This window comes from Natrix helvetica, assembly GCF_964273705.1.
Source record: "Natrix helvetica genome assembly, chromosome: 4".
Classification (NCBI taxonomy): Eukaryota; Metazoa; Chordata; class Lepidosauria; order Squamata; family Natricidae; genus Natrix; species Natrix helvetica.
The window spans coordinates 171,456,442-171,481,399 of record NC_138550.1 but is presented as its reverse complement, the minus strand read 5'-3'; the positions used below and the strand labels follow the sequence as shown (position 1 = coordinate 171,481,399).

At 53.9% G+C, this 24,958-nt stretch overlaps 2 protein-coding genes across 3 annotated transcripts in view; both read right to left on the bottom strand.

Moving 5' to 3' along the window:
• GPT (glutamic--pyruvic transaminase) overlaps positions 1–6,920 on the bottom strand; it is a 32,538-nt gene extending 25,618 nt beyond the window's left edge. Inside the window, exon 1 of one of the 2 annotated variants that reach the window (XM_081950868.1) lies at positions 6,859–6,920. In XM_081950868.1, coding sequence (XP_081806994.1) covers positions 6,859–6,905 — 47 coding nt within the window. In that variant the 5' untranslated portion in view covers positions 6,906–6,920. Of the gene's footprint in view, positions 1–4,723; positions 4,799–6,858 lie in introns of those variants that run through there. The other variant, XM_081950870.1, reaches the window with a different exon arrangement.
• Positions 6,921–15,673: 8,753 nt separating this feature from the next.
• PPP1R16A (protein phosphatase 1 regulatory subunit 16A) overlaps positions 15,674–24,958 on the bottom strand; it is a 30,867-nt gene continuing 21,582 nt past the window's right edge. The window contains exons 5-11 of the mRNA XM_081953251.1: positions 24,695–24,798; positions 23,359–23,483; positions 22,495–22,620; positions 22,231–22,306; positions 21,100–21,229; positions 20,001–20,148; positions 15,674–18,943 (exon numbers count right to left, since the gene is read on the bottom strand). Of these exons, the coding sequence (XP_081809377.1) occupies positions 18,566–18,943; positions 20,001–20,148; positions 21,100–21,229; positions 22,231–22,306; positions 22,495–22,620; positions 23,359–23,483; positions 24,695–24,798 (1,087 nt within the window). The 3' untranslated portion in view covers positions 15,674–18,565. The remainder of the gene's footprint in view (positions 18,944–20,000; positions 20,149–21,099; positions 21,230–22,230; positions 22,307–22,494; positions 22,621–23,358; positions 23,484–24,694; positions 24,799–24,958) is intronic.

The following is a 24,958-nucleotide window of genomic DNA, read 5'->3' as shown; positions in this document are numbered from 1 at the left end:
CGTAGGGAAGGGGTGTTAATGTACTCTCCAAAACACCCAAGAGTAAGAAGCCATGGATGGAAGCTCCTCAGAGGGAGAACAAACTGGAAATAAGGAGAAAAGCCGCACGAGTGAGGAAAGAAGGACTAGGGGGGACATGATAGCAGTCTTCCAATACCTCAGGGGCTGCCAGAAAGAGGAGGGGGTCAACGTATTTTCCAAAGCACCTGAAAGCAGGAAAAAGAAGCAATGGGTGGAAACTAATCAAGGAGAGAAGCAACTTAGAACTAAGGAGAAATGTCCTGATAATGAGAAGAATTAATCACTGGAGAAATTGCCTCCAGAAGTTGTGGGTGCTTCATCACTGGAGGTCTTTAAGAAGAGACTGGACAGACACTTGTCTGAAATGGTCTAGGGTCTCCTGCTTGAGCAGGGGGCTGGACTAGAAGACCTCCAAGGACCCTTCCAGCTCTATTCTGATTGAAATGACCTAGGGTCTCCTGCTTGAGCAGGGGGCTGGACTAGAAGACCTCCAGGGTCCCCTTCAGCTCTATTCTGATGGAAATGACCTAGGGTCTCCTGCTTGAGCAGGGGGTTGGACTAGACGACCTCCAAGGTCCCTTCCAGCTCTATTCTGATTGAAATGGCATAGGGTCTCTTGCTTGAGCAGGGGGTTGGACTAGAAGACCTCCAGGGTCCCTTCTAGTTCTATTCTGATTGAAATGGCATAGGGTCTCCTGCTTGAGCAGGGGGTTGGACTAGACGACCTCCAAGGACCCTTCCATCTCCATTCTGATTGAAATGGCATAGGGTCTCCTGCTCGAGCAGGGGGTTGGACTAAACGACCTCCAAGGTCCCTTCCAGCTTTATCCTGATGGATTGAGAATGATTAATCAACAGAACAGCTTCCTTGCCAGAATTATGAGTGCTCCATTGTTGGAGGTTTCCAAGAAAAAAACTGGACAGGATGGAATACGCACGCCTGCCTTGGGCTGAGGGGTGGACTAGAAGACCTCCAAGGTCCCTTCCAGATCTAGGATTCTATTATTCTTTCTATAGCCGCCCCACACAACAATCAGTGCTGCTTTCTTTCCACAAATCTTCCTACTCGAATTTTCTTTTTTGCACCCTTAAAATCCTAAAGCCCAGTTCGAAGAGTAACAATTTAAAAACCCCAAAGAGCCTATATCTTTAAATAAGCATCCAGTCTCTTATTCCCTTAGGACCCCTCCCCCTATTGGCCTTCAGAAGCTCTGGGTCATCCAGAGATAGGGTCTCCGCAGCCCCCTCCCCTGATAACAGCCAGCACAAGCCCTCCCAGCCCAGAGGCTGAAATCGGAATAACAGAGTTGGAAGGAAGGGACCTTGGAGGTCTTCTAGTCCAACCCCCTGCACAAGCAGGAGGCCTTATACCAGGGGTCCCCAACTTTGGAACTTTAAGACTGGAGGACTTCAACTCCCAGAATTCCCAGTCTTAAAGTTCCAAAGTTGGAGACCCTCACCATTTTAGACAAATGGCTGTCCAAAGCATCTACCTCTGAGTGAGCAGACCCAGGCCCATGCTTGACTCACCGGCCAGGGGCCCCAGGTGAGTCCCCCAACCCTCTAATCTTGCTCCGAGGACTTGATAAGGGAAGACTGGTGGACTTCAGCCTGCAAAGGAAGCTCCCGAGCAGAGCAGAGACTTGGGGGGGGGGGGGGACACAGATGTCGCAAGCAAGCGCCCTCTGGATAATCCCCCCTCCAGTCCAGCCTTGCCCTTTGCCCCCACCCCACCCCGGCCTTTTGCCCTTCCTCCTGAGCAATCTGCTCTCTGCCTTGGGACCCTCCCTGCAGTTAGAATTTCAACAGATGTAGCAGCCAACATTGGGACACACACACACACACACCGCCCAGGGCTCCGTAGGATGTCAGATGGCCTGGCCATACAGTGCTTGATGCCTTCCCTTGCTCACTCTCTCACACACACACCGGTCCAGAAATTGGGGGGAGGGTGAAGGTAGCCCCCCCCCTTGACTCTCCTGGAAAAGTTTTTTAAAAAAAATTTTTGTTCTTTTACATGCAATTATAGGAACACGTTCACATAGTTATTATTCTTGTTTACATTCGTCGTCCTTATGCATTTGTCATTCCATTTTCAGGGTTATAACAAGCCATTTGGGTTGCTTCGTTTACCATCCCTCGTCCCTTTTGATCCCACCTTCTTTTCCCTTTCTTTTCTCCCTCCCTCCCTTCTCTACTTTCTTCCTTCCTCTCTCCTTCCCCTTCCTTCTTCCCTTACCTCTCCCCTACTCCTCTCTTCCTCTTCCCCTTTCTTCCCTCTCTCCTTCTCCCTTCCATCTTCCTCTCCTCACCTCTCTCTTCCTTCCCTCCTCTTCCTCTCCTCTCCTCTTCTCCTCTCTTCCTTTCTTTTTCTATTGTTGTAGGTGTCTCTTCCAGCTCTTAATTTTTATTTTCTTGGGGTGGTATTTCCGCAGACCCAAACATTGTTGAATATCATTTATTGTTCCCTTCCCTTCTCAAATCTATCCTGATTATGTTTTTTTCCCTATTTGTATTTTACTTTTGAATAAATGCTTATATATTATTATTTTCTTCCCTATTTTCCGTCCTCTCCCCCCGCCCCCTTTTCTACTTGCTGGCGTATCGTCTGGGTTCCATATCTTCCCCTGACTTCCTTTTCTGTACGTCTTTCACCCCCTGTGATGCTGAAGCTCACCTTCGAAGACCACCGCTTGCCACCCCCAGCCCCAAAATGAGCCCCTGCATCCGGCATTGAGGCTGCGTCATCATCAAAGTTACTGATCTGATTTCTCCAACGAGAGGAAAAGGCAGCAATAGAACAAAATAACTTCAGAATAATAGAATTATAATTGTACCGATATTCCTTGACTTACAACAATTCATTTAGTGGCTATTCAAATGGGTCTGAAAACAGAGACTTGTGACAGTTTTTCAGACTTATGACCGTTGCAGCCTCCCCGTATTTATGACGGTTACAGTGTCTTGGGGTCATGTGATCCCATTTTGAGACCTTCTGGTAATCTGGGGATTCTCTCAACAACCACTAACCAGAGTGAATCACTTAACAACTGTGGCAAGAAAGGTCATAAAATGGGGTAAAACTGACTTAGCAAGTCTCGCTTAGCATTCGAAATATTGGGCTCAGTTGCAGTCGTAAGTCGAGGACCTCCTGTACCCAATTTTTTTCCATTACCCAGCGAATTATCTTACAATAAATTATAGGTTAAATTATATCCAGCCTGTTTGACTAGCATATAATGCAATCTGTGACATTTAACCCCCCCCCCCCCAAAAAAGGTTAATTTGTTAACCCGTGTTTTGTGAGAGCCCCTTTGTGGATAAACCAGCTTAGAATGTCAGGCAAACATGGCCAGTTCCTGTAGGGCATTCAGGGTTAGAGCTCACACAGGTAGTCCTCATTTAGCAACTGCCTTGGACAACAGCCATTCACAGTTACAACCATGATTAAAAAGGGACTTTGTTTTTTTTTTTTTTTTTTTTTTTATTTAATGCTTCTAGACCGCCCCCTCTCCCGAAAGGGACTCGGGGCGGTGTACAGTTGTGAGCCAATTCCAGGCCTTTGCAGGCCAAAAGAGCCAGGAAAGCGGAAGTAAGATCTTAAGCACAATTCACGGTTTCATTTAGCGACTACTTTGCTTACTGACTGAGTCCCAACTGTAAATGATAGTTAAACAGGGAGTATCCTGTACGTAGAAGAATATCTTAAATCTGCTGTTAAAAGAGGAACTCGGCTTGCAAAATCATGCAAAACCCCTGCAGAAATTTCCACAACCATCAGAGGACAAGAGGGAGGGAGGGGGAGGGAGGGAGTGAAAGGGAAAGAAAGAGCGGGAGGGACGGAGAGAGAGAGGGATTAAGAGAGGGAGAGGAGAGAAAGAGAAAGGGATTGAGAGAGAGAGGAGGGAAGGAGGTGGGGAGAGGGGGGAAAAGGGGAGTGAGACAGACAGAGAAATAGATTGAGAGAGAAAGGGAGAGAGGGATTGAGAGGAAGGTAGAGGGTGGGGAGAGAGGGAAAGAGCAGGAGGAACGGAGAGGAGAGGATTAAAGAGGGAGAGGAGAGACAGAGAGAGGGAATGAGAGAGAGAGAGAGAGAGAGAAGGAGGGAGGGAGGTGGGGAGAGAGGGGAAAAGGGGAGTGAGACAGACAGAGAAAGAGATTGAGACAGGGGGAGAGAGAGGGATTGAAAGAGAGATGAGGGTAGTGTGGGGAAAGAAGGAGAGAAAGGGAAAGAAAGAGCAGGAGGGAACGAGAGAGGAGGATTAAAGAGGGAGAGGAGAGACACAGAGAGGGAATGAGAGAGAGAGAAGGAGGGAGGGAGATAGATAGGGAGAGAGGGAAAAGGGGGAGTGGGACAGACAGAGAAAGGGATTGAGAGCGAGACAGAGAGAGATGGAGAAAGAAAGGGATTGAGAGAGAAAGGGAAAGAAAGAATGCGAGGGAGGGAGATGCTTTGCCCCCCCCAGACACCCGAAAGACAGGGAAGGAAAAATCCTAAATACCCTGTGGCTGTGGGACCACCAGGCTGGGCAGAGGGGAGGGGGCTGGTGTGGGACAGGGAGACCCAGTTCTAGTCCCACCACAGCCACGGGGTTCCTTGGAAGACCCTCCATCTTAGCCCAAGAGCTGGGGGAGGGGAGGGGGCTCCAGTGGGACTGGAAGAGGAGACCCCTGCCCAACGCAGCCGGGGAGACCTGCCTACCTCGCAGGGTTTCCTGGTGGGAGAAGACCGGCGTACCCGAAGGAAGTGATTGACAGGCGTCTTTCAAGAAGGAATACTTATTGGGCTGAGACGTCAGATAAATCGGGTCAAAGTCTCATTAGATCCCATAATCATTAGCTCAAGAGCCTGGCTGCACCCAATCAGAAGGAGGCCTGGTGCCAATGGGAACACCACCCCAACTCCAGGCCAGGAGGCAGCCCCCCATTTCAGGGGGGTTCCTTCAATAAGGCCCTTTGCAGAGAGCTTCACCTGGGGTGGCCTTCTGGGAATCAGGCTCAGAGAGCAAGCAGTGGAAGGGAGGGAGGGAAGAAAGCAGGAAGGGAGGGAAGAAAGGAGAAAGGGAGGGAGGGAGGGGGAAAAGTAGGAAGGGAGGAAGAGAAGAAAGTAGAAAGGGAAGAAAGGAGGAAGGGAGGAAGGAAAGAAAAAAGGAAGGGAGGGAGGGGGGGAAAGTGGGAAGGGAAGAAGGGAAGAAAGGAGGAAGGGAAGAAGAGAAGAAAGGAGGGAGGGAGGGAAGAAAGGAGGAAGGAAGGGAGGGAAGAAAGGAGGAAGGAAGGAAGGAAGGGAGGGAGGGAGGGAAGAAAGGAGGGAGGAAAGAAAGGAGGGAGGGGGAAAAGTGGGAAGGGAAGAAGAGAAGAAAGGAGGAAGGGAGGAAGGAAAGAAAAAAGGAAGGGAGGGAGGGGGAAAAGTGGGAAGGGAGGAAGGAAGAACGGAGGAAGGGAAGAAAAGAAAGGAGGAAGGGAGGAAGGGAAGAAAGGAGGAAGGAAGGGAGGGAGGAAGAAAGGAGGGAGGGAGGGAGGGAAGAAAGGAGAGAGGGAGGGGAAAAGTGGGAAGGGAGGGAGGGAAGAAAGGAGGAAGGAAGGGAGGGAAGAATCCTCAGATCCTGCCCCCTCCCCCCAGCCAAGCCTCCAAGGCTCTTGGTCTCCTTGGCTCAGGCAGCCTCCCAGGTGACCAGAGGGTCTCTGGGGGCGCCCTGGGTGGGTCTCGGAGCCAAGAGGCCGGCCAGGGCGGTGGGGCTGAGGGTCGGGGTCAGCTCCTGCAACTGGGGAACTCCCTCCGGAGCCCTAAGGCGGCAGAGGAGGCAACCCCTTCCCTCCCAGCCGAATCTCACCTGGAGCCCAAAGCCCCCCTTCTTCCCCCGACCCCACACCATGGGAGTTGTAGTTCCTTCTCCCCCCCCATCCCAAAGCCCCCCTTTCTGCCGAGGCGCGCCCCCTCCTGCAACGGGGCAGCCCCTCTCTTACCTGCAGGCGGGCCGGGGTGCCCGCTCAGCCGAGACCGCCGCCTCCCCTGCAAAGCGCCTCTTCCCCAGCAGGGCGCCCGCGGGACCCCCTGCTCCCGGTCAGCCCCGGACAGCTCCGCCGGCCCCGCTGCCCTCTCGCGCTCCCGGGGCTCCGGCCGAGCGTTCCCCGAGCCGCGGCTGCAGGAGCGGGCAAGGCGGGACGGGGGTCTTATTTCACGCCGCGGCGGCTCAGTTCCTCCGCCTTGGCTGGTGGGCAGCGGCCACTGGTTAAGGCCTCTGAGCATATGCAGAGGGCATCGCCTTAGGTGGTGGTGGTGGGGAAGAGACGAAGGCGAATGGGCGCCAGCTTGGCTTCTTTATACAAGCCCTCGGGACAAAAGCCCCCCACCCATCCCTGGCAAGGTAAAAATAGCCGCTTACCAGGAAGGAGGAGGAGGAGGAGGAGGAGGAGGAGGAGGAGGAGGAAGGTCAAAGGAGAGTCCAGGTTAAAGAAGCCCGAGAATAAACCAAAATGTAGCCAAGACGGGATACTTTTTCCCCAAAATTATCAGGGTTTCAAAGAGGGGGAAGCGCTTTCAAAGGAAACAGAAACCAACCCTGACGGGGGTGCATGGGAAATGGGGAGGGGGGGTCAAGAGATTGAACGTCTCTTCCTTTTTAACTCCCACCCGGAGTTTCGCGCGTCCTTATGGCTGCCATCCTGACTTCCCTGACCCTGTGGGCAGAGCACAGAAGCGGACTCTGGCGCCCCCCTCTGGCTCAAGCCTCCAGGGTGTCCCGCCCAGCCCGGCTTCCCTCTTGCTGTGCCAACTCTCAGCGGGGGGGGGGGTGTCCGCTTGCCCCCTCGTGCCCTGGGACTTTGCCTGCCGCTCACCTGGCCAAGCAGCGTTTGGAGAAGGCGCAGCTCACTTTGCCTGCCATGCCTGCCTCACGAGGGGCGCGAAGAGGGGGAAATCGTGGCGCAGGGTCACTCCGGCCAGATGCCAGGCGATCCTCCGCTCGCTCCCGGCAGACCCCCCTCCGGCCGAGAAAGGACTGCCGGGCCCACGTGCTCCCTGGCTGGGCATTTGACACCTGTCCCTGCGGAGGGGGTGGGTGGGATACATTTCAGCACGTGGACGGTTGAAAAATCTGCCTGTGTATTATGAAGCATGGATCGGAGCCCCAGAGGTGCTGTTCCTAAAGAGAGACAGAGGGGTGGGAGGGGAAGAGAGGGAGGAAGGAAGGAAGATTGGGAAAGAAGGGAGGAAAAGGGGGAAGGAGAGGGAGAGGGAGAGGGAGAGGGAGGGAGGGAGGGAGGGAGGGAGGGAGGGAGGGAGGGAGGAAGGAAGGAAGGAAGGAAGGAAGGAAGGAAGGAAGGAAGGAAGGAAGGAAGGAAGGAAGGAAGGAAGGAAGGAAGGAAGGAAGGAAGGAAGGAAGGGCTTCTTGGATGAGAAGCCAAACGTCTTCAAGGAAAAACCAGGAAAATCCCGTTTTGAAAAAGCACATTTGGGGCAAGCGTGATCCGGAGGACAGAGAAACTCCAGAGGGAGATCTGAGCACCAGTGTCTCACAGCCCTTTGCACAACCCAATGCCAGCCACACAGGCTGCCCTCTGCTTTTGACCAATGGAGCCCATTGCCCCATTGCCCACCCCCACCCCAGTTTGTGCAAGGTGCCAGCTGTGCCCAGTCCTCAGCAGCCCTGACCCATCTCTGATGCCCCTTTTACCCCACTGCCTTAAAGAGGCCCATCCTGCAGCAGAGCAGGGAAGGACTCTGAATCACAGGCTTTGTAGTGGGGGGGGGGGACTGAGGATTACCGACCATGCAGGGGGGGGCAGAGGCCCAAGGCTGCAGGACGGACCAGCTGGGCTCTGCCACAGTCCCCACCTACTGGCCGAAAGGGGTCCCTTCCCCCTTCCTCTGACTCAGACCTCATCTGTAGATTGGGGGTGTCTGAAATCCAGCCAGCAGGAGCAAATCCACCAGGGGAAAAAGAGAAATCGCCCAGGATATCTGGGAACACCTTTTCTGACTCACAAGTTTGGTTCAAGGCCTTGGTGAGCTGCAGCTTACTCACTCGCTGCGCATCCGAGTTAAACTCCCAAAACTTCGGACTTTCAATGAAACCTGCAAGTTGGAAAAGGAGCTAACAGATGCCGCCTCGTTTTTGGCTACCAAAGATTAATGGGACACTCTTCCTCTTACTCCGTGTGGAAGACAGAGACGTCCCTGTGGGGTCCTTGGCGTTCTCTGAGCTTGGCGGTTTCCTTGCAAATGTTTCATGATCCAACTAGGTAACATCATCAATACTAGAAGGGAGAGGGGTTTGTGGAGAGGAAGAGGAAGGGGGGGAGGAAGGAGATGGAGAAGAAGCTGCACTCACCTCACTGGGGCAAAGGAGGAGCCTGGACTTTGGATGGGTATCAAGTGGCCCCTTCAACCCAGCAGCTTCTGGCCCTCATGACCTGCCTTGCATAAGATGGGCACCTGGAAGCTCCCCAGCTGGCACAGCCTCCCAACCCCGTTGCCCAACTCCTTTGCTCACCCGTTGTCTTGCCTGAGGAGCAGAGTCCAATCCGGCTGGGCTGCCCCCGAGGTGAGCTGCCCTCAACTCCCTCCGGGCACTTCACAGCCAGCTAAAGAGCCCCCTGGTTCACATCCCCAGCGGGACCTTTTTGCCAGTCAGCAAACAGTAGAAGTGACAGTTCCGAAGTAGTTTTCCCTCGCTCATCCGCTCATCCGGCAGAGCATGTCGGAGGAGGAGGAGGAGGAGGAGGCGCAAGGGAAGGTGGCTGCAGGTAGGGCAGGCTGTACAAAGGGGAGAGGGCGGGGCCCGGCACATCAGGTTCTGCTGGAGCAGAGGCTGGCTTTGGGGCAAGGGAGGGGTTCAAGGAACGGCCCCCTCTTGACCAACCAGGGTTACTCAACCCAGGAAGGTCAAATTCAGGGAAACTAAGCCAAAACCTCCAAGGCAGTTCAAGAAGGTCACAGCAGATTAAACTCCTGAGCAGGAAAAAGCCAAGCCTCCGCTCCAGCCACCAGTTGTGCTCCAGCTGTGCCTGCAGCCCAAGTTTCCTGCATTGAAGGAACAGAGTGAGCCCTCTCTTGGGGCAGATTCCTCTGAAGCCAGAGGCCCAAATGGTTTGGTATGTATGGTCATAGCACATGGATCCCAGTCTGTGGCACAGAAGCCCCAAATCCTGCCTGGGAGGGAGAATCCTTGCGGAGTCCTTGAGATCAATCAGAATAGAGCTGGAAGGGACCTCGGAGGTCTTCTAGTCCAACCCCCTGTTCAAGCAGGAGACCCTATAGCTGTGATGGTGAACTTATGGCACGTGTGCCAGAGGCGGCACGCAGAGCCCTCTCTGTGGGCATGTGCACCATTGCCAGCTGGTCTTTGTGGGCACCAGAGCGCTGGAAAATGGCCTGAAAATGGCCTGAAAAACAGGCAAAAAGGGGCTGTTTTTGGACTGTTTTCCATGCCGTTTTCAGGCTGTTTTTGGCCCATTTCGAGGCCATTTTTAGGCCAAAACAGCACAAAAAGCAGCCTGAAAATGGACAAAAAACAAGGCATGCACATGCTGCCCAGCTGATCTTTGGGTTCTGGCGCTCTGGCACATGCACATGCATGTGCCATCCAGTTTGGGCACTCAGTGCCGAAAAGGTTTTCCATCCCTCTAGCATTCCAGACAAGTGGCTGCCCAACCTCCTCTTGGAAGCCCCCTCCAGGGCAGCCGTTCTGCTGGTTAATTGTTCCCAGGTTAATGGTTCTCACCTGGTTAATTGCCCTGTTAGATGCAGCCACACCAACCAGCAAGAGTTGCATAGGGCAGAGTTGGGGAGAGTTAATTTCCTGTGGGCGCATTTGTCTGAATTGGTGGCTCTTGCTTGGCAGTGAAGGATTGAAATCCTACTGTGGTGATTGTGGTAAGGGTCTTCAGGCAGGGGTAGACCACTCAGAACACAACTTTCATGCAGTGTGTGTGTGTGTGTGTGTGTGTGTGTGTGTGTCTGATGGCAAACTGCTTAGGCTGGCAGGTGTTGGGTAGGTCCATAGAATCCTAGCTGGGCTGGAAAGGTGCAGCCCCTGCCCAAGGAAGAAGCCCTTATACCACCTGGATGAATGGTTGGATCCAATGGAGAGAGCAGCTTAATTCCTGATGTGCTTCTGACCCAATTCACTGCATCAGGGACCTAGGAGAGGCATCCTGTGAGGCCCCAAGAACGACACGAGGATTTACTTGAGAGAAGCTTCCTGGTTGTTCTTCATCTACAGGCAGAATCTTGCCAGACTGAAGCAACTATTTGCATAACTACCGATACGTTCTGGGAATCGCCGATGTAGCCCTCTTCCTGCCACCCAAATTTTCCTAGCTCCGCCGCCTCTTTGCCCTCTGGGGAATCCCGATCACGTTCCACCCTCATCCAGCCACTCAGACCTAAAGCTGTTTTGGGAGGGGTGCAGGAGGAAGCCAGTGTCATCCCGGTCTTGCACAACGTGAGAGTGGGGCAGTCCCAGGAAAAGATGGATGCGAGTGAATAGAGGGGATGAGGTGGCTCGGTCATCTCACAGGAGAGAGAGGCTGTGCTACCTCTCAGGGGCTGCCCCAAAGAAGAGGGAGTCAACTTATTCTCCAAGGCACCTGGGGGCAGAACAAGAAGCAATGGGTGGAAACTAATCAAGGAGAGAAGCAACCTGGAAATAAGGAGAAACTTCCTGACAGTGAGAACAATTAATCAGTGGAACTGAAGTTGCCTCCAGAAGTTGTGAATGCCCCAACACTGGAAGTCTTTAAGAAGAGACTGGGCATCTACTTGTCTGCAATGGTACCGGTTATTCTGTGATTCCGATCTAGCCAGCCTTTAAACAGGTGTGCTGGGATAACGGACTGGATTGGGCATGCAAATCTCTCACCATGCTAGCAGTCCTTGTAGTCGTAATGAGCCAGACACCAACTTCACTTTCTACCAAGTTTCGCTTGGTCAACTGAAACAAGTATTTCCAACGCAAAGCCCTGCACCCAATCTGTGGGATGGCACACCTATTGGCCAATTCCCAGGATAGGAGCCCCCCCCCCCCAGGTGAAGACGGGAGTTTTGCACTGGAGCTTCAGTGATTCTTCAGGAGTTTTTGACCCAACAGCTCGGAGGCTAAACAGATGCCCTCACCATGGTTTGGACCCTCCCCCCCCCCCAGAAATAGGAGTGGTGCATCCATTGGCATGGGCTCGCTTGTCTCACCTGTCGAATTCTGGAGCAGTGAAACCTACAACAACCCCCTCAAGGTCCACTGACCAGTCCAGCCATGGTCACCCTAGGCAGCTTGTACTTTGCTGGCTTGGGCTTCAAGTGGTGTTTATGCTGCACTCATTTTTGACTCAGGGGGCTGTGGCTCCTGCAGGTGCCCCATACCCAGCAGCCAAGCCCATGGCCACTCCTAGTTCTGCGTGTGACACAAACCTTGTTTCCCCTGGCAGGTCTTGCAACAGGTTGAAGCAATCTCCCCACCGCGAAGGAGGCCAGAAGGAGATGCCCTCGAGGGTCTCGCAGACACCTGAAGGCAGGAGAAGCTACGGATGGAAACTAATCAAGGAGAGAAGCAACCTAGAACTAAGGAAAAAACTAGAGCAACCATTTGTCTAAAATAGTATCATTTTCCCTGACTGAGCAGGGGGTTGGACTAGAAGACCTCCAAGGCCCCTTCCAACTCTGTTATTCTGTATCCTGTATTTGTTTAGTTTCAAGGAGGCTGCCTAGTAAAGAAGCGAGGGAGGGGCGCCCAGTTCTCGTAGGGTTGAGATTCAGAGTCATCCACCTCTCATGGTTGTCAGAGCTGAGGAAGCTTCTTGGATAAGAAGCGAAAGGTCTTCAAAGAAAAACCAGAAGGTCCTCTTGAAAAAAGCACTTTTGGGATAGCTCTTATAATCTTGGGAACAGGGCTTGTTGGGGCAGGTTGGAAACTTCTGGGATAAAGGTAGGCCTAGACTTACCTTGTCCAGGTGTGAAATTTATGGTTCTGTTTATTTACACAAAGGGGTATAAAGTGTAAATGGGACACTGTGGGTTGCAGAGAGGCTGAAGAGGTTGTGGAGCAGGGGTGGGCAACTGGGCATCTCCTCAACCTGTGGACTTCACCTCCCACAATTCCTGAGCTGGGCTGGCTGGCTGGCTGGGGAATTCTGGGATTTAAAGCTGCCAAAGTTGGACGCCCCATGGCCTTAAAGCACCTGGACTGCATGAACCGAAAGCATGGCTGGGCTCAGGAATTCTGGGAACTGAAGTCCACAGGTTTGTAAAGCCCCCCCCCCCCCCCCGGCACCTGCCTCTGTTCTGGAGCCTTTAGGGCCTCTTAGCAGAAGGTATCAAAAAGTCAACCACAGAATAACGGAGTTGGAAGGGACCTTAGAGGTTTTCTAGTCCAACCCACTAGATCAGGGGTCCCCAAACTTGGCAACTTTAAGACTTGTGGACTTCAACTCTCAGAATTCGTCAGCCAGCTGGCTGACGAATTCTGAGAGTTGAAGTCCACAAGTCTTAAAGTTGCTAAGTTTGAAGGCCTTCTGCCCTAGATACCCTGTACATCAAGGAATAACAAGATATAAATAATGGGCTACAAACACCAAAAGCTTGACTGAGGCCAAGAAGAGAAGGTGCAGAAGAATTGACTTCTCCTGGAGCAGAAACCAGCATGTGAAGGACGCTGCCCTGCCTTGACCAGTCATTGTTTCTCGGCGGTGAGTGAGAAGAGAGGCAGGCCCAGAAGGAAAAGGAGAAGAGCCGTGAGTCCCGGCCTTTGTCTCGGTCTCCGTCTTAACACGTTGTGCCAAATCTGCAGTCTTTAACTGAGGCCGTTGAGCATGGCTGGCCGGGGAATTCTGGGAGCTGAAGTCCACAGGTCTTAAAGAGGCCAAGGATGGACACTCCTGCTTTACGAAGACTCAGCCACATTTTTATGAAGAAAAATGTAGGTATGTACGTAAAACCTGAATATGTATACTTTACTATTCTATTACAATATAATTATCACATTAGTGTTAGAACCGTTAAAAAACTACCAGAAGGCAATAATTGAATAGTAAACTACGAAAGCAGAATATATATGCTGATACGGGAAGCCGTAAAATTATATTATATTGTTATGTTGTTTGTGGTTTTATCTGTTTTGGATTTGTTTTTGTATTTCTTTTTCTTTTTCCTTGTGGTTTTAAACTTGAAAATGTTCAAGTTTAAAAAAAGAAAACCCAGCCACTCTCTCTCCCTGCTAGAGAGCACCGACCTCTGCCCCTCTCCTGCCTCCCTCATGCCCAGAGTCCGAGCCCTCACAGCTCTTTTGGATGGGATGCCCGGAGGGCAGTGCAGACGCATATAGACACAGATGCTGCCTGGGAGTTTTCCAAAATGCCTTTAATCATAGAAAAGGGGCAAATCAGAAGCCGCTGCCTTCCCTGCCTACTCCCAGGCTGCAAGGGGGGAGCAGGGGGTCCTAATCCCCGGAAAGAGATCTTGCGGCCATCTACCCACCGAGTGGAGGCAAACCAAGACTGGGCATGAAAGCATGGCACAAATGGGGGATTACCGGCAGCTGGTCTCCCCCCCCCTCCACCTGAAGGGGGTCACCCTGGCAGGGTCTGTGCCAAGGAGGAAGCTGGGAAGGGCAGCCAGTGGCATCGTAAGAAATGAGCCAATTGATAGAGAAGAAAAGGGAATAGGAAAGGACAAGCATAAAATTAGAACCGGGTTTGTGGGAATGCCATCCCAAAAATACACCAGTTGAGTGATGAAAAGAGATAACCACAACAACAGAAAAGGAAAGGAAGAGAGGAAAGGAGAGAAGAGAGGAAAGGGGGGAGAAGAAAGAAAGAGGAAAGGAGAGGAAGGGATAGAAAGAGGAGGAGAAAGGGTAGGAGGGGGAAGAGGAAGAGGAGTAGGGGAGAGGCAAGGGAAGAAGGAAAAGGAAAGGAAGAGAGGAGGAGAGAGGAAAGGGGGGAGAAGAAAGAAAGAGGAAAGGAGAGGAAGGGATAGAAAGAGGAGGAGAAAGGGTAGGAGGGGGAAGAGGAAGAGGAGTAGGGGAGAGGCAAGGGAAGAAGGAAAAGGAAAGGAGAGGAGGAAGGAAGGAAGTAGAGAAGGGAGGGAGGGTGAAAAGAAAAAATAGGGTGGGGATAACATAAAATAGGCGAATGGGATGGTAAGCAAAGCAGAATGTATATTTCAACATTTTATACGGAAAAATAAATATGTAAAGGTGATAAAGATAAATAAGAACAATAACTCTGTGAATGTAATTGTATTTAAGAGGGGGGGGAAAAGGCTTAAAAAAAGAAAAGAGCCCATGAATAGCTGCCGAGGGGGTCTTTGCGTGGGGTCTGGGAGGGGGTCTCTCTGGTGGGAGGAGAGAGAAAAGGCGCCACCTGGGAGAGCCCTTCCTGAGTTGGAGAGGGGCTTGATTCCCCCCTTTCTCTTCGCTTCAGTTTCGGCTCCCCAAACTCCCCAGCAGAGACGGAGCAGATCAAAGAGAGACAAGACACCAGGCCCTTCTCCAAAAAAGATCTTCTTCTTCCACGGAGACAGAATGAAAAACACAGGAGCAAAAAGACAGAAGGGAAAGGATGCTGATTCTTTCCCCCCGTCGGGTCAGGAAGGCTGCATTATTTTCACGTGCAATTTAAGGTTTTTCAAGTATGCCAAGCTTGCCAGCCTGCCTTGGACCAGGTTTCTTTTGGGGAAGAGCCCATTCCCCCCCCCCCCCCGAAGCCCCATAAAAATGATCTTCTGAAAGGCACTTTGGTTGAGAGGCAAGCGGGAGGCACAAGGTCTTCCCTGTTGGGTCATGGAGGTGAGGGAAGATGCAGGATTCCTGACCAAAAAGGCCACAGAGCACAGGAGAAAACAATCCTCTAGCAGGCAGGCAGTCCTCGATTCGTGAACCAAAAGTTCTGTTGCTAAGCGAGACATTTGTTAATTTTTCCCCTTTACAATCTTTCTTGCCACTGTTGTTACGCGAATTACTGCAGTTCATAAGTTCGTAGTGTGGTCCTTAAATGAATCTGGCTTTCCCCTTCATTTTACTCATCAGGTCGCAAAAGGAATCACTCGACCCGGGACTCTGCAACCGTCACAAGTACGAGTCAGTTGCCAAGCGGCTGAATTTTGATCACATGCTGCAGCAGTCGTTAAGTGTGAAAAACGGTCACAAGTCACTATTTTCAGTGCTGTTGTAACTTCGGTGCCTAAACGAATGGATGTTAAGTCAAGGACTACCTGGAGTACAATATTTGGAGTACGAGAATAGAAGAAGCGAAGAGAAGGACTTAGCTTTGCTCCCAGCAGACGACTCCAAAACGGGCAGATGGCCAGACAGCTCTGAAGGCCCACAGAATTCTGGGATGTTGACCAGAGGGATGACCAGCAGGGAACAGGAGATCCTAATCCTGCCATGTAAGGCTTTGGCCAGGCCCCATTTGGAATACCGCTTATAAAAAAGGCAATTGATAAGGTCGAGTGAGTCCAGAGATGGAGAACCAAAACGGTCCAATGTCTGAGGACACAAGCTATCAGGAGAGATCGGAGGCACCGGAGAGGGCCGGCCTGGAGGGCGGAAGGGAAAGGGAGGGGATCGAGGCCTTTAAACCTACTAGGCGTGGGGATAAGGGGGTATTTTATTCCAGAGAGCTTTGGCCTGGAGGCAAGTGGAAACCAGCCTTTCCATGTTCTTGATTTCTGCTGAATATTGAACATACCAGGCGGATATACGTGTCCCAGGATCCAATCTGGGTTGGTCCCCAGGACCAAAGATCTAGTCTTCTAAAACAGATGAAGAACGGTTGCAGGAACTGGGCATGGCCAGTCTAGAGAAAAGAAGGGGAGACGTGAGAGCAGACTCAGGGGGCTGCCCCAAAAAAGAGGGAGTCAAGCTATTCTCCAAAGGCAAGAAGCGATGGGTGGAAACTCATCAAGGAGAAGGTAGAATTTCCTGACAGTGAGAACAATTAACCAGTGGAAGAGTTTCCCTGCAGAGGAAACTGGGGGTGGTCCATCCCTGGACGTCTTCCAAAAGAGACTGGATACAGCCACCTGTCTGAAATGGTACAGAGTCACCTGCATGAGCAGGGGGTGGACTAGAAAACCTCCAAGGTCCCTCCCAGCTCTATTCGGATTCTGGCTGAGCTTTCGGATTTGTGATGGAGCCCATCCTCAGGGGACATCCTCCCACTGAATGGGGAGAAGGGGAAGGCAAGAGGGGCGGAGGGGGGGGGTTCATGCCTCCAAGTCCTCTTTTCCTCTTGGACTCCAGACCTGCCACACTTCCTACTGTGGGAAAATGGGAGGGGGGATTATATGGAGTGGGGTGATATGTAGCAATAACAACGTTCTCCTTAGAAACTCAAGGTCATCTTTGTCTCTGCACCTGGCTGGAACCGGATGGGAGGAATCTGTCTTCATGGCAGTGGCAGATTGGACCACGTGATGGACTTGTGGGTATTGGGCAGGGTCTTCAACTTTCAACTGGGTGGGCAAACCTGGAAGCTATTTGGAACTCTGACAGGGGGAGGGAGGGAGGGGGAGAGGAAGGGAGGGAGAGTATATACATGTATGGCTGCCTTCACTCGGATTTCCTATGTTCAGCAAAACTCAAGAACACGGACAGCTGGATTCCCTGCACTTTCCTCTCTGGCTGGGACTGCAAGCAGACGGAAACGTTTGCCCAAGCGGAGGCTCCGGGAAAAGAGGGGAAGGGGCTGGAGGGTTAAGGCCGGACACCAGGTTGCCATGATGGCCCAAATGCTGCTTTGGATCGTGGTTTACTGCCCAAAAAGGAGATGGGTTGAAACATCAGCATGCTACCAAAATGAAAAAAAAAAACCTCATTTTAGGGGCTCAGTCCCACTCGAGACAGAAACCAAAGGTGCTTGGAGGGAAACCCAGGCAAAGGGCATTTCCACACTGAGAACTAGCAGCTTACACTCCAAGCTTGTACCAGATGAGGGCAAAATCACCGGCTTGCCCGGATCTTCCTTCCATGCAGTTAATCCTCCTTTCCCCGTATCCGGTGGGACCCCCAGGACTTGGGAAAGTGGGAAGTGGGAAGGGGTGGGCTCCACTTGCAAAGGGAGAGAGGGAGGCAGGAAAGGGGATTTTTGAGCCCAGTCAAAAACATTTTCTCCCATCTACACCTGGTTTGTTTTTTTACAAGTTTGACAACTTTAAGACGGGTGGATCTCAATTCCCAGAATTCCCCAGTCAGCACAGCTGACTGGGGAATTCTGGGAATTGAAGTCCACCCGTCTTAAAGTTGCAAGTTCCCAACGGACCCCAGGAAGGACAGGCCACCCATTTAGCACTTGACCAGAGACAAGAAAGCCGTCAGGATTAAAAATGAGCCGTTAGAAAGAAATACACTGTCCAATTTTTAAACCCACCCCCCCCCCCCAAAAAAAAGCATTGTGTAAAAAAAAGGAGGAGGAAATCCAGAGGTCGCAAAGGGGAATGGAGAGAAGGAAGTGGACGATTCCCACAACTGGCCAGGCAGAGTCCGGCACCTGAGCACTAGGGAGAGGGTCTTGGTGATCCACCTGCCCTGGAGACCCCTCCCCCCCACCTGCTAAGGGGATTAGGATCAGCCCCAGCATTCTCCCTCCCCCAGAAGCCTGGAATGAGGCACCTTCTGCCCTCCTAAAGCTAAGGAAAGATTAGACATTCAGTTGTCTGGGGGTTGGATAGAAGACCTCCAAGGTCCCCTCCAGCCTTAAGAGTCTAAGATTCTCTCTCTCTCTCTCTCTCACACACACACACACACACACACCTGCCCTAGGGTACAAAGGGAAAGAGGTGAGCATCTCCCCAAAACTCAACTCACCCTGATATCAGTTCACAGGCTGGGGAAGCTGCCCCAAAGATCGATCCCCCAAGGCTTCCCCACTGCCTTCCGCCCTGGAGAGCTGCCAGGGCAATAGGTGGCACTGCCTTGCAGCCCCTGGGCTTAGGGCTACCGACTTCAGGTTTCCCAAGGCACTCAGTCACCAAACGGAGCCCAAGAAAGGAAGCAAACAGGCTCGCTGCTGCCATCCAGTGGTCCCCAGGGGTTTTGCAGCTGGAGCTGCATGGGTGCTGACTGCAGCCGGTCTTCTGTTGCCATGGGGCAGACCTGGGCTGCCCTCCTTTCAGCTCCTCCTGCAGCCAAAGAAGGAGAGCTGGAACACAGTCAGAGAGAATGATGGGTGCAGGCAGACCGGCTGGCATGCCATCGCCCTATCTTCTCGCTGGCACCCGCATCCGATGCCTCCTGGGCATCACCACCCTCAGTGCACAGACGCCAGGCCAAGCTGCACCCCCAGCCATTTGTCCCCAGCACTTGAGCAGCGGGGTTGGCCTAGATGACCTCCAGGGCCCCTTCCAACTCTGCTCCTCCGTGGAGTAGGGCATTCAGCCCTCCCTGAGATCGCCACACCTGGACAGAATATCGTCCCGATCCAGATGCCAGGCTCCTCCCGCAAGGTAGGTGTGATTCCACCCCCAGGTGTAGATGCCCAGGGCCGCCACATCAGCCTCTCGACCACCCTGAGCACCAGGGATGCCGCCTGGCCCGGGAGAGTGGACCGCTCACATCAGCCGGCAGCATCGCCTCTTCTGGGCCGGCCTCTCTTCGGCCGGAGCGGTCAACTTGAGGAGGGGAGGGTCTCCGCTGGCTGCTGTGAAGGACACAGTGGCGTTGGGCTCCGCCTGGGGGGCCAGAGGGGCCTGGCTGGTGCCGGGAGGGAGCTCTTCCGTGGGGGGGCGCTGCAGCTTGGCCGCTGCCCGCTGACGCTTGAGGTCTGCTAAGGTGTGGTGGGCCTTCTCCTTGCTGAGGCCAGAGCCAGCCGGGTCCTCCTGGGCAGCCAGCCGGTAGGAAGAGGCGCGCTCCGGCCGCTTGCGGTGGGAGGGGTGAGGGTGGGCCGTTCCGTTGCATTCCCCTGGCCCTCCTGCTTCCGCTTCGGGGCCCTGCTGGGATAGAGAGAGGAAGGGTCTAAGCTGAGCAGAAGCCCCCCTCCCTCCCCCCCAGGAAGGGGATAAGCATCCACAAGCATCTAGGGAGGGCAGCCCCCCCTCCCCCCCAGGCAGAAAGGGGGAGAGCCATGTTGGCACATCTGGGAAAACCTGAATCTGAAAGCTTCCCGGTTTTCCCCACCCAGTTGAAAGTCCAAGATCTTGCCCCCCACACCCACAAGCCCATCCCATGGTCCAATCTCCCACTGCCATGCTATCAGTTCCACCTGTCCAGTTCCGGTCAGGTGCAGAGACAAAGGATGACCTTGGCTTTCTAGAAAGAATGCTGTTATGGCTGCATATCATCTCACTCCGTATTTTCCCACCATAAAAGATTCCCAGCAGAAGAACAGGAAGTGTGGCAGGCCAAAGACCCCGAAGAAAAGAGGGCTGCAGGCCTGATGGAGGGCCCACTGCAAAGGTCCAAGAGGGAAGGGCCTCGGCAGGGCCAGGGGAGAATCCGGGGGCGACTCGGTTGGATTTGAAGCCAATGGCAACAACCAGTAGTCCTTGACTGACAACCGTTCATTTAGTGACCATTCAGAGTTACAACGGCACTGGGGGAAAAAGGGACTTGCAGCATCCCTGCAGTCACGTGGTCCAAATTCAGAGGCTTGGCAAATGGCACGGACTTACGATGGTCACAGCGTCCCGGGGTCACGTGATCCCCTTTTGCGACCTTCTGACCAGCCAAGGCAAGCGGGGAAACCGGGTTCACTTAACAACCATGCGACTAAATGAACTGCAGCCATTCACTTAACAATTGAGGCAAAAAAGGTCGCAAAATGGGGCAAAACCTACTTCGCAAATATCTCACTTAGCAATGTACACCCTGGGAGAGGACTAGGTCGTAACTCGAGGACTACCGGTCAAGGAAAGACCGTGGGAGGGTCAGTCAAGGGCCCAGGACGGAGCGGAGACTTTCCCAGAGTCTGGGGTAAGGAAAGGGGGGAGGGGCCGGGGCCGGGCCTTGGTGCAGCTGCCCTCTCCCCTCCCCCCCCCGGACCCCCACCTGGAGTCGGAGCTGCCCGTCGGCCTGTCCGTCCTCGTCCTCCAGCTCTCCCTCGCTCTGCCGCCGTTGCCACACGATGGCCTCCTTGGCATGCTCCCTCCGGTAGAGGCTGGTGCGCTGGGTCACACTGACACGCCTCACCACTTTCCTGGGGGGGAAGGAGGGGGGAACAAGGCGTTGTTGAGGGTCCCCCAGGGGCCACGCTCCCCCAGCAATGTAGAGCCCTCCCCAGGCCTCCTCCTCCTCCTCCTCCACCCTGTCTCCCCCTGTCTATCACTGATGATGTTCTCTAGTTTGGGTCATGAAACGTCTGCACAAAAACCACCAAGCTCAGAGAGCACCAGCCCCCCCCCCCCCCCCCCCCCCAGTCCTCCTCCTCGGAAACCCCACTCCCTCTAGCCCTGAAGATGTTACCTACTTGGGTCATGAAACGCCTGCAAAAACAACAACCCACAGAGCACCAGGGATCCCACAGCCATTTGGTCTTTCCTTCTTTTCTTCCTTCCTTCCTTCCTTCCTTTTCCTTCCTCCTTTTCCTTCCTTCATTTTCCTTCTTTTTCCTTCCCTTCCTTTTCCTTCCTTCCTTCCTTTTCCTTCCTTCCTTTTTCTTTCTTCCTCTTCCTTTTCTTTCCTTCCTCTTCCTTCCTTTTCCTTCCTTCCTTTTCCTTTCTTCCTCTTCCTTCCTTCCTTTCTTCCTTTTCTACCTTCCTTTTTCTTTCTTCCTCTTCCTTTTCTTTCCTTCCTCTTCCTTCCTTTTCCTTCCTTCCTTTTCCTTCCTTTCTTTCCTTCCTTTTCCTTCCTCTTCCTTCCTTTTCCTTTCTTCCTCTTCCTTTCTTCCTCTTCCTTCCTTCCTTTCTTCCTTTTCTACCTTCCTTCCTTCTTTTTCCTACCTTCCTTCCTTCCTTCCCTGCCTTCTCTCCAGGAACCTTAGGCCTCTACCACACTGATGATGCTACCTAGAAATGTCTGCAAGAAAACCACCAAGCTCAGAAAGCACCAAGATCCCTACGGTTGTTGTCATCTACTTCCTCCTCCTCCTCCTCCTCCTCCTCCTCCTCCTCTCGCTGCCCCCCCCTCCCACCTGGCCCCTGGAGCCCACCCTCGGCTGCCGGCACTGGAGGTCCGGCGCTGCAGCAGAGTCTTTGGCTTCTCCTGGGATTTCATGATGGCATCCTGCTTGTGCTTCAGCTCCAGAAGTTTGGCCCGCACGTCTTCATTCGGACACACATCTGGCAGGGGGAGAGAGAGAGAGAAGCAGCCTCAGGGCCACCCCAAAGCCCCTTCGCCCCCGAGGGGCTCCCCACACGACGACGGCTCAAAGCAGCTGCCTTGGCTCCAGCCACCAACTCCAATTGGGCTCAACCCGTATGGGTGCAGGGACCAGGTGGTAACTGGTCACGTTTCCCCTTGTGATTCTCCCCCCCCCCCCAACTGTAGAAAGGTGTGTGTGTGTGTGTGTGTGTGTGTGTAAATCACTGGTTCCATACCAGGAACCACAAGAGGTAACAGACAAAACTTGGTTCCAATCTTTCCTGCTTCCTGTTCACCAAACGTCTCTTCCAGTCTTCTGTCTTCGGAAGCAGCTGAGCAAATGGGTTTTCCCTCCTGGGGGGCCCTCGTGCTCTCTGCTTTTCTTGCAGACGTTTCATGACCCAACTAGGCAACATCTTCAGTGCTGTAAGGGGGTGGGGTTGGCTCTCTCTTAATCAGTGGAACAGAAGTTGCCTCCACAAGTTCTGAATTCTCCAACTCTGGAAGTCTTTAAGAAGATGCTGGATAGCCATTTGTCTGAAGTGTTGTAGGGTCTCCTGCCTCAGCAGGGGGTTGGACTAGAAGACCTCCAAGGTCTCTTCCAACTCTGCCATTGTATTGTATTGCATTCTATTCTATTCTATTCTATTCGGTACAAGAGACTTGCCCTGTTAGTTACATATATAACCAGAGAGAAAACCTCCCTCCCTCCCAGCACTGATGGTGTTACCTAGATAGGCCAGGTAACGACTGCAAGGAGCTCGCCAAGCTCAGAGACCGCCAGGGGCTCCCCAGCTACAAATACTTCCTCCTGGTGGTGTTTTCCCTCCTGCACCACAGCGGCCTTGGCAGCAGGAGGGCAGTGGTTCTATGCGCGGCAGGCCTGCAGGGTTCACAGCCCAGTTGTGGCGCTGGGGCACCTCTGCCCGGAAGGTCCAGGCCGCCCCCGCCCTCCCCTCCCTCCAGCCCTCTGGCTCACCGAGCGGGCTCTCCTCCAACAGCGACTTCCCGTTGAGATCTGCTCCGTGGGCCACCAGCAGCTCCACCAGGGGGATCTGTCGGCCACAGAAAAGGGGTTCAGGGGAGGGAGACCCCAGGGTGGGCCTGAAGGGGAGAGCCAACCTCTGGGGATTTGGGGGATGGGGCTGGTTACCCCCCCGACCCACAATTGTCTGGGTCAGAAAGAGGCCCCTGAGGGGACCCCATCTGACGCCCCCCACCCCCGAGGAGTTAGCGGACTCACCTGTCCCCAGCAAGCGGCGGCATGAAGTGGCTGCCACCCGTCCTGGTCCTTGGCGCTCAGGCTGGCCTGGTGCTCTATCAGGAGCTCCGCGGCTTCCAAGTAGCCGTTGGCTGAAGCGATGTGCAGCTGTGGGGCAGGAAAAGGGGAGGCTGGTCCTTTGGGGAGAGGGGTGGGCAGGGACAGGCAGGCGGAGCGACTGAGCCTCACCTGAGCCACACGGGGGGCCTCCCAAGGCTTAGCGGAGGTGGGTCGAGTCCCAAGGGCCTGGGCTAGGAGGAGCCGCTTCTAGCCTGCTCCTGAGGCCATCTCAGAAGGAAAGAAAGCAGAGGTCTTTTGCAGAGAAAGCTTGGAGGGCGGAAAGGAAGGAAAGTGAGAAGGAGGGAGGGAGAATGAAAGGAAGGAAAAGGGGAAGGGAGGGCAGGAGAGAGGAAGAAAGGAAGGGAGGGAAATGGGAGGGGCGGAGGGAGATGAGAGAAGGAAAGGGAGGGAGGGAGGGAGGGAGGGAAGGAGAGAGGGAGGGAGAATGGGAGGAAGGAAAAAGGGAGGGCGGGAGAGAGGGAGACGGAAAGGAGAGAGGGAAGGGATGGAGGGAAGGAAAGAAGGGAGGAAAAAGGGAAGGGGGGAGAGAGAAAGGGAGGGAAATGGGAGGAAGGAGAGAGGAAGGAGGGAGATGAGAAAAGAGAGGGAAGGGATGGAGGGAAGGAAAAAGGGAAGGGAGGAAGGGGAAAGGGAGGGAAATGGGAGGAAGGAGAGAGGGAGGGAGGGAGGGAGATGAGAAAAGAGAGAAGGAAGGAAGGAAGATTGGTTCAGGAGGACTTCTCCATCCCCCAAGGGTGTCACCCCAGGGTCCCGGATTCCCCTCACCAGGGTGGCCTTGTGGTCCAGAGGGGTGTCCAGACTGACGCCTTCCTTCACCAACCGCCGGATGTCCTTCACCATGGAGCCCTCCACGGCTGAGCGAGCCTCCTCAATGGTGGCCTGGGTGATCTCTAAGGGGAGGCAGAGCAGCTGGGGGTCAGGGAAGGGGGCAGCAGCACAGGCGCTTCAGGATCAGAAGAGACCCCTCCTCACTTTAAGACGCTTCTTCCTCCCACCAAGGAGGAGATGGGAGGCTCAGGGGTGAAACGGGGGCTCCTGGGGGCTCCCCAGGCTTGCCGGTTCTCTTGCACACCTTGCATGACCCCGCTAGGTCACAGAATCAGTGCTGGAAGGGAGGAGGGGAGGAAGAGGAAGAGGAGGAGGAGGAGGAAGGAGGAGAGGAGGAGGGGAAGGAGGGAAAAGAATCGAAGGAGAGAAGAAGAGGAGGAGGAAGAGGAAGAAGAAGTGAAGGAGGAAGAGGAGGAGGAGGAAGGAGGAGCAGGAGCAGGAGGAAGAAGAAGGAGAGGAGGAGGAGGGGAAGGAGGGAAAAGAGTCGAAGAAGGAGAGAAGAGGAGGAAGAGGAGAAAGAAGAGGAGGAGGAGGAAGGAGAAGTGAAGGAGGAAGAGGAGGAGGAGGGAGGAGAGGAGGAGGGGAAGGAGGGAAAAAGAGGGGAAGGAGAGAAGAAGAGGAACAGGAGAAAGAAGAGGAGGAAGAGGAAGAAGAAGTGAAGGAGGAAGAGGAGGAGGAGGAAGGAGGAGGAAGAGGAAGAAGAAGTGAAGGAGGAAGAGGAGGAGGAAGGAGGAGCAGGAGCAGGAGGAAGAAGAAGGAGAGGAGGAGGAGGGGAAGGAGGGAAAAGAGTTGAAGAAGGAGAGGAGAAGAGGAGGAGGAGGAGGAGGAGGAGGAGGAGGAGGAGGAGGAGGAGGAGAGAGGAGGAGGAGGAGGAGGAGGAGGAGGAGGAGGAGGAGGAGGAGAATGTGGTGTCCTTGCAGAAGTTTCATTATCCAGACTAGGTAACATCCTCAGTGCCAGGAGGAGGGGAGGGGGGTTTGCTCTCATTTGTATCTACTACTCAGTTGATATACAAAAGGTCAGCGTATCCCACTCCCTCCCAGCACTGATGATGTGATGATGTTATCTAGTTGGGTCATGAACTGTCTGCAAAGAAGCCCCAAGGACCCCTGGCTTTCTTCTTCCTTTGGATGCGTCTCTCCAGAGTCGGGGGCCCGGGTGCTGCCTCCCCCCCCCCCTGCAGGCCGCCCAGGGCCCTGGCCTTCCCCCAAAGCAGGAGCAGCTCTGCCCACAAGATGCCCGGTCAGAGCGTGGCCCCGGAAGGGCCCCTCACCTCGCTCCGCCATGGCCACTTCCAGGAAGTCCAGCGTGGGCTCGTCCTCACAGAGGTCGTAGGGCATGTTTCCATCCGAGTTGACGGCAAGCAGGTCGGCCCCTCTGGAGGGAAAAGAGGGAGGGGGAGAGAGAGGCGTTGAAGCTGCAGCCGCTGCCAGGACTCCCTGACTGGGGGGCGAGGGGGGGGCACCTGAGGGTAAAGGATCCCGGGGGCTATTTTGGTCCGGGAGCTGGCGTAACTGGCTGGGCCGCCTGGCAGGAG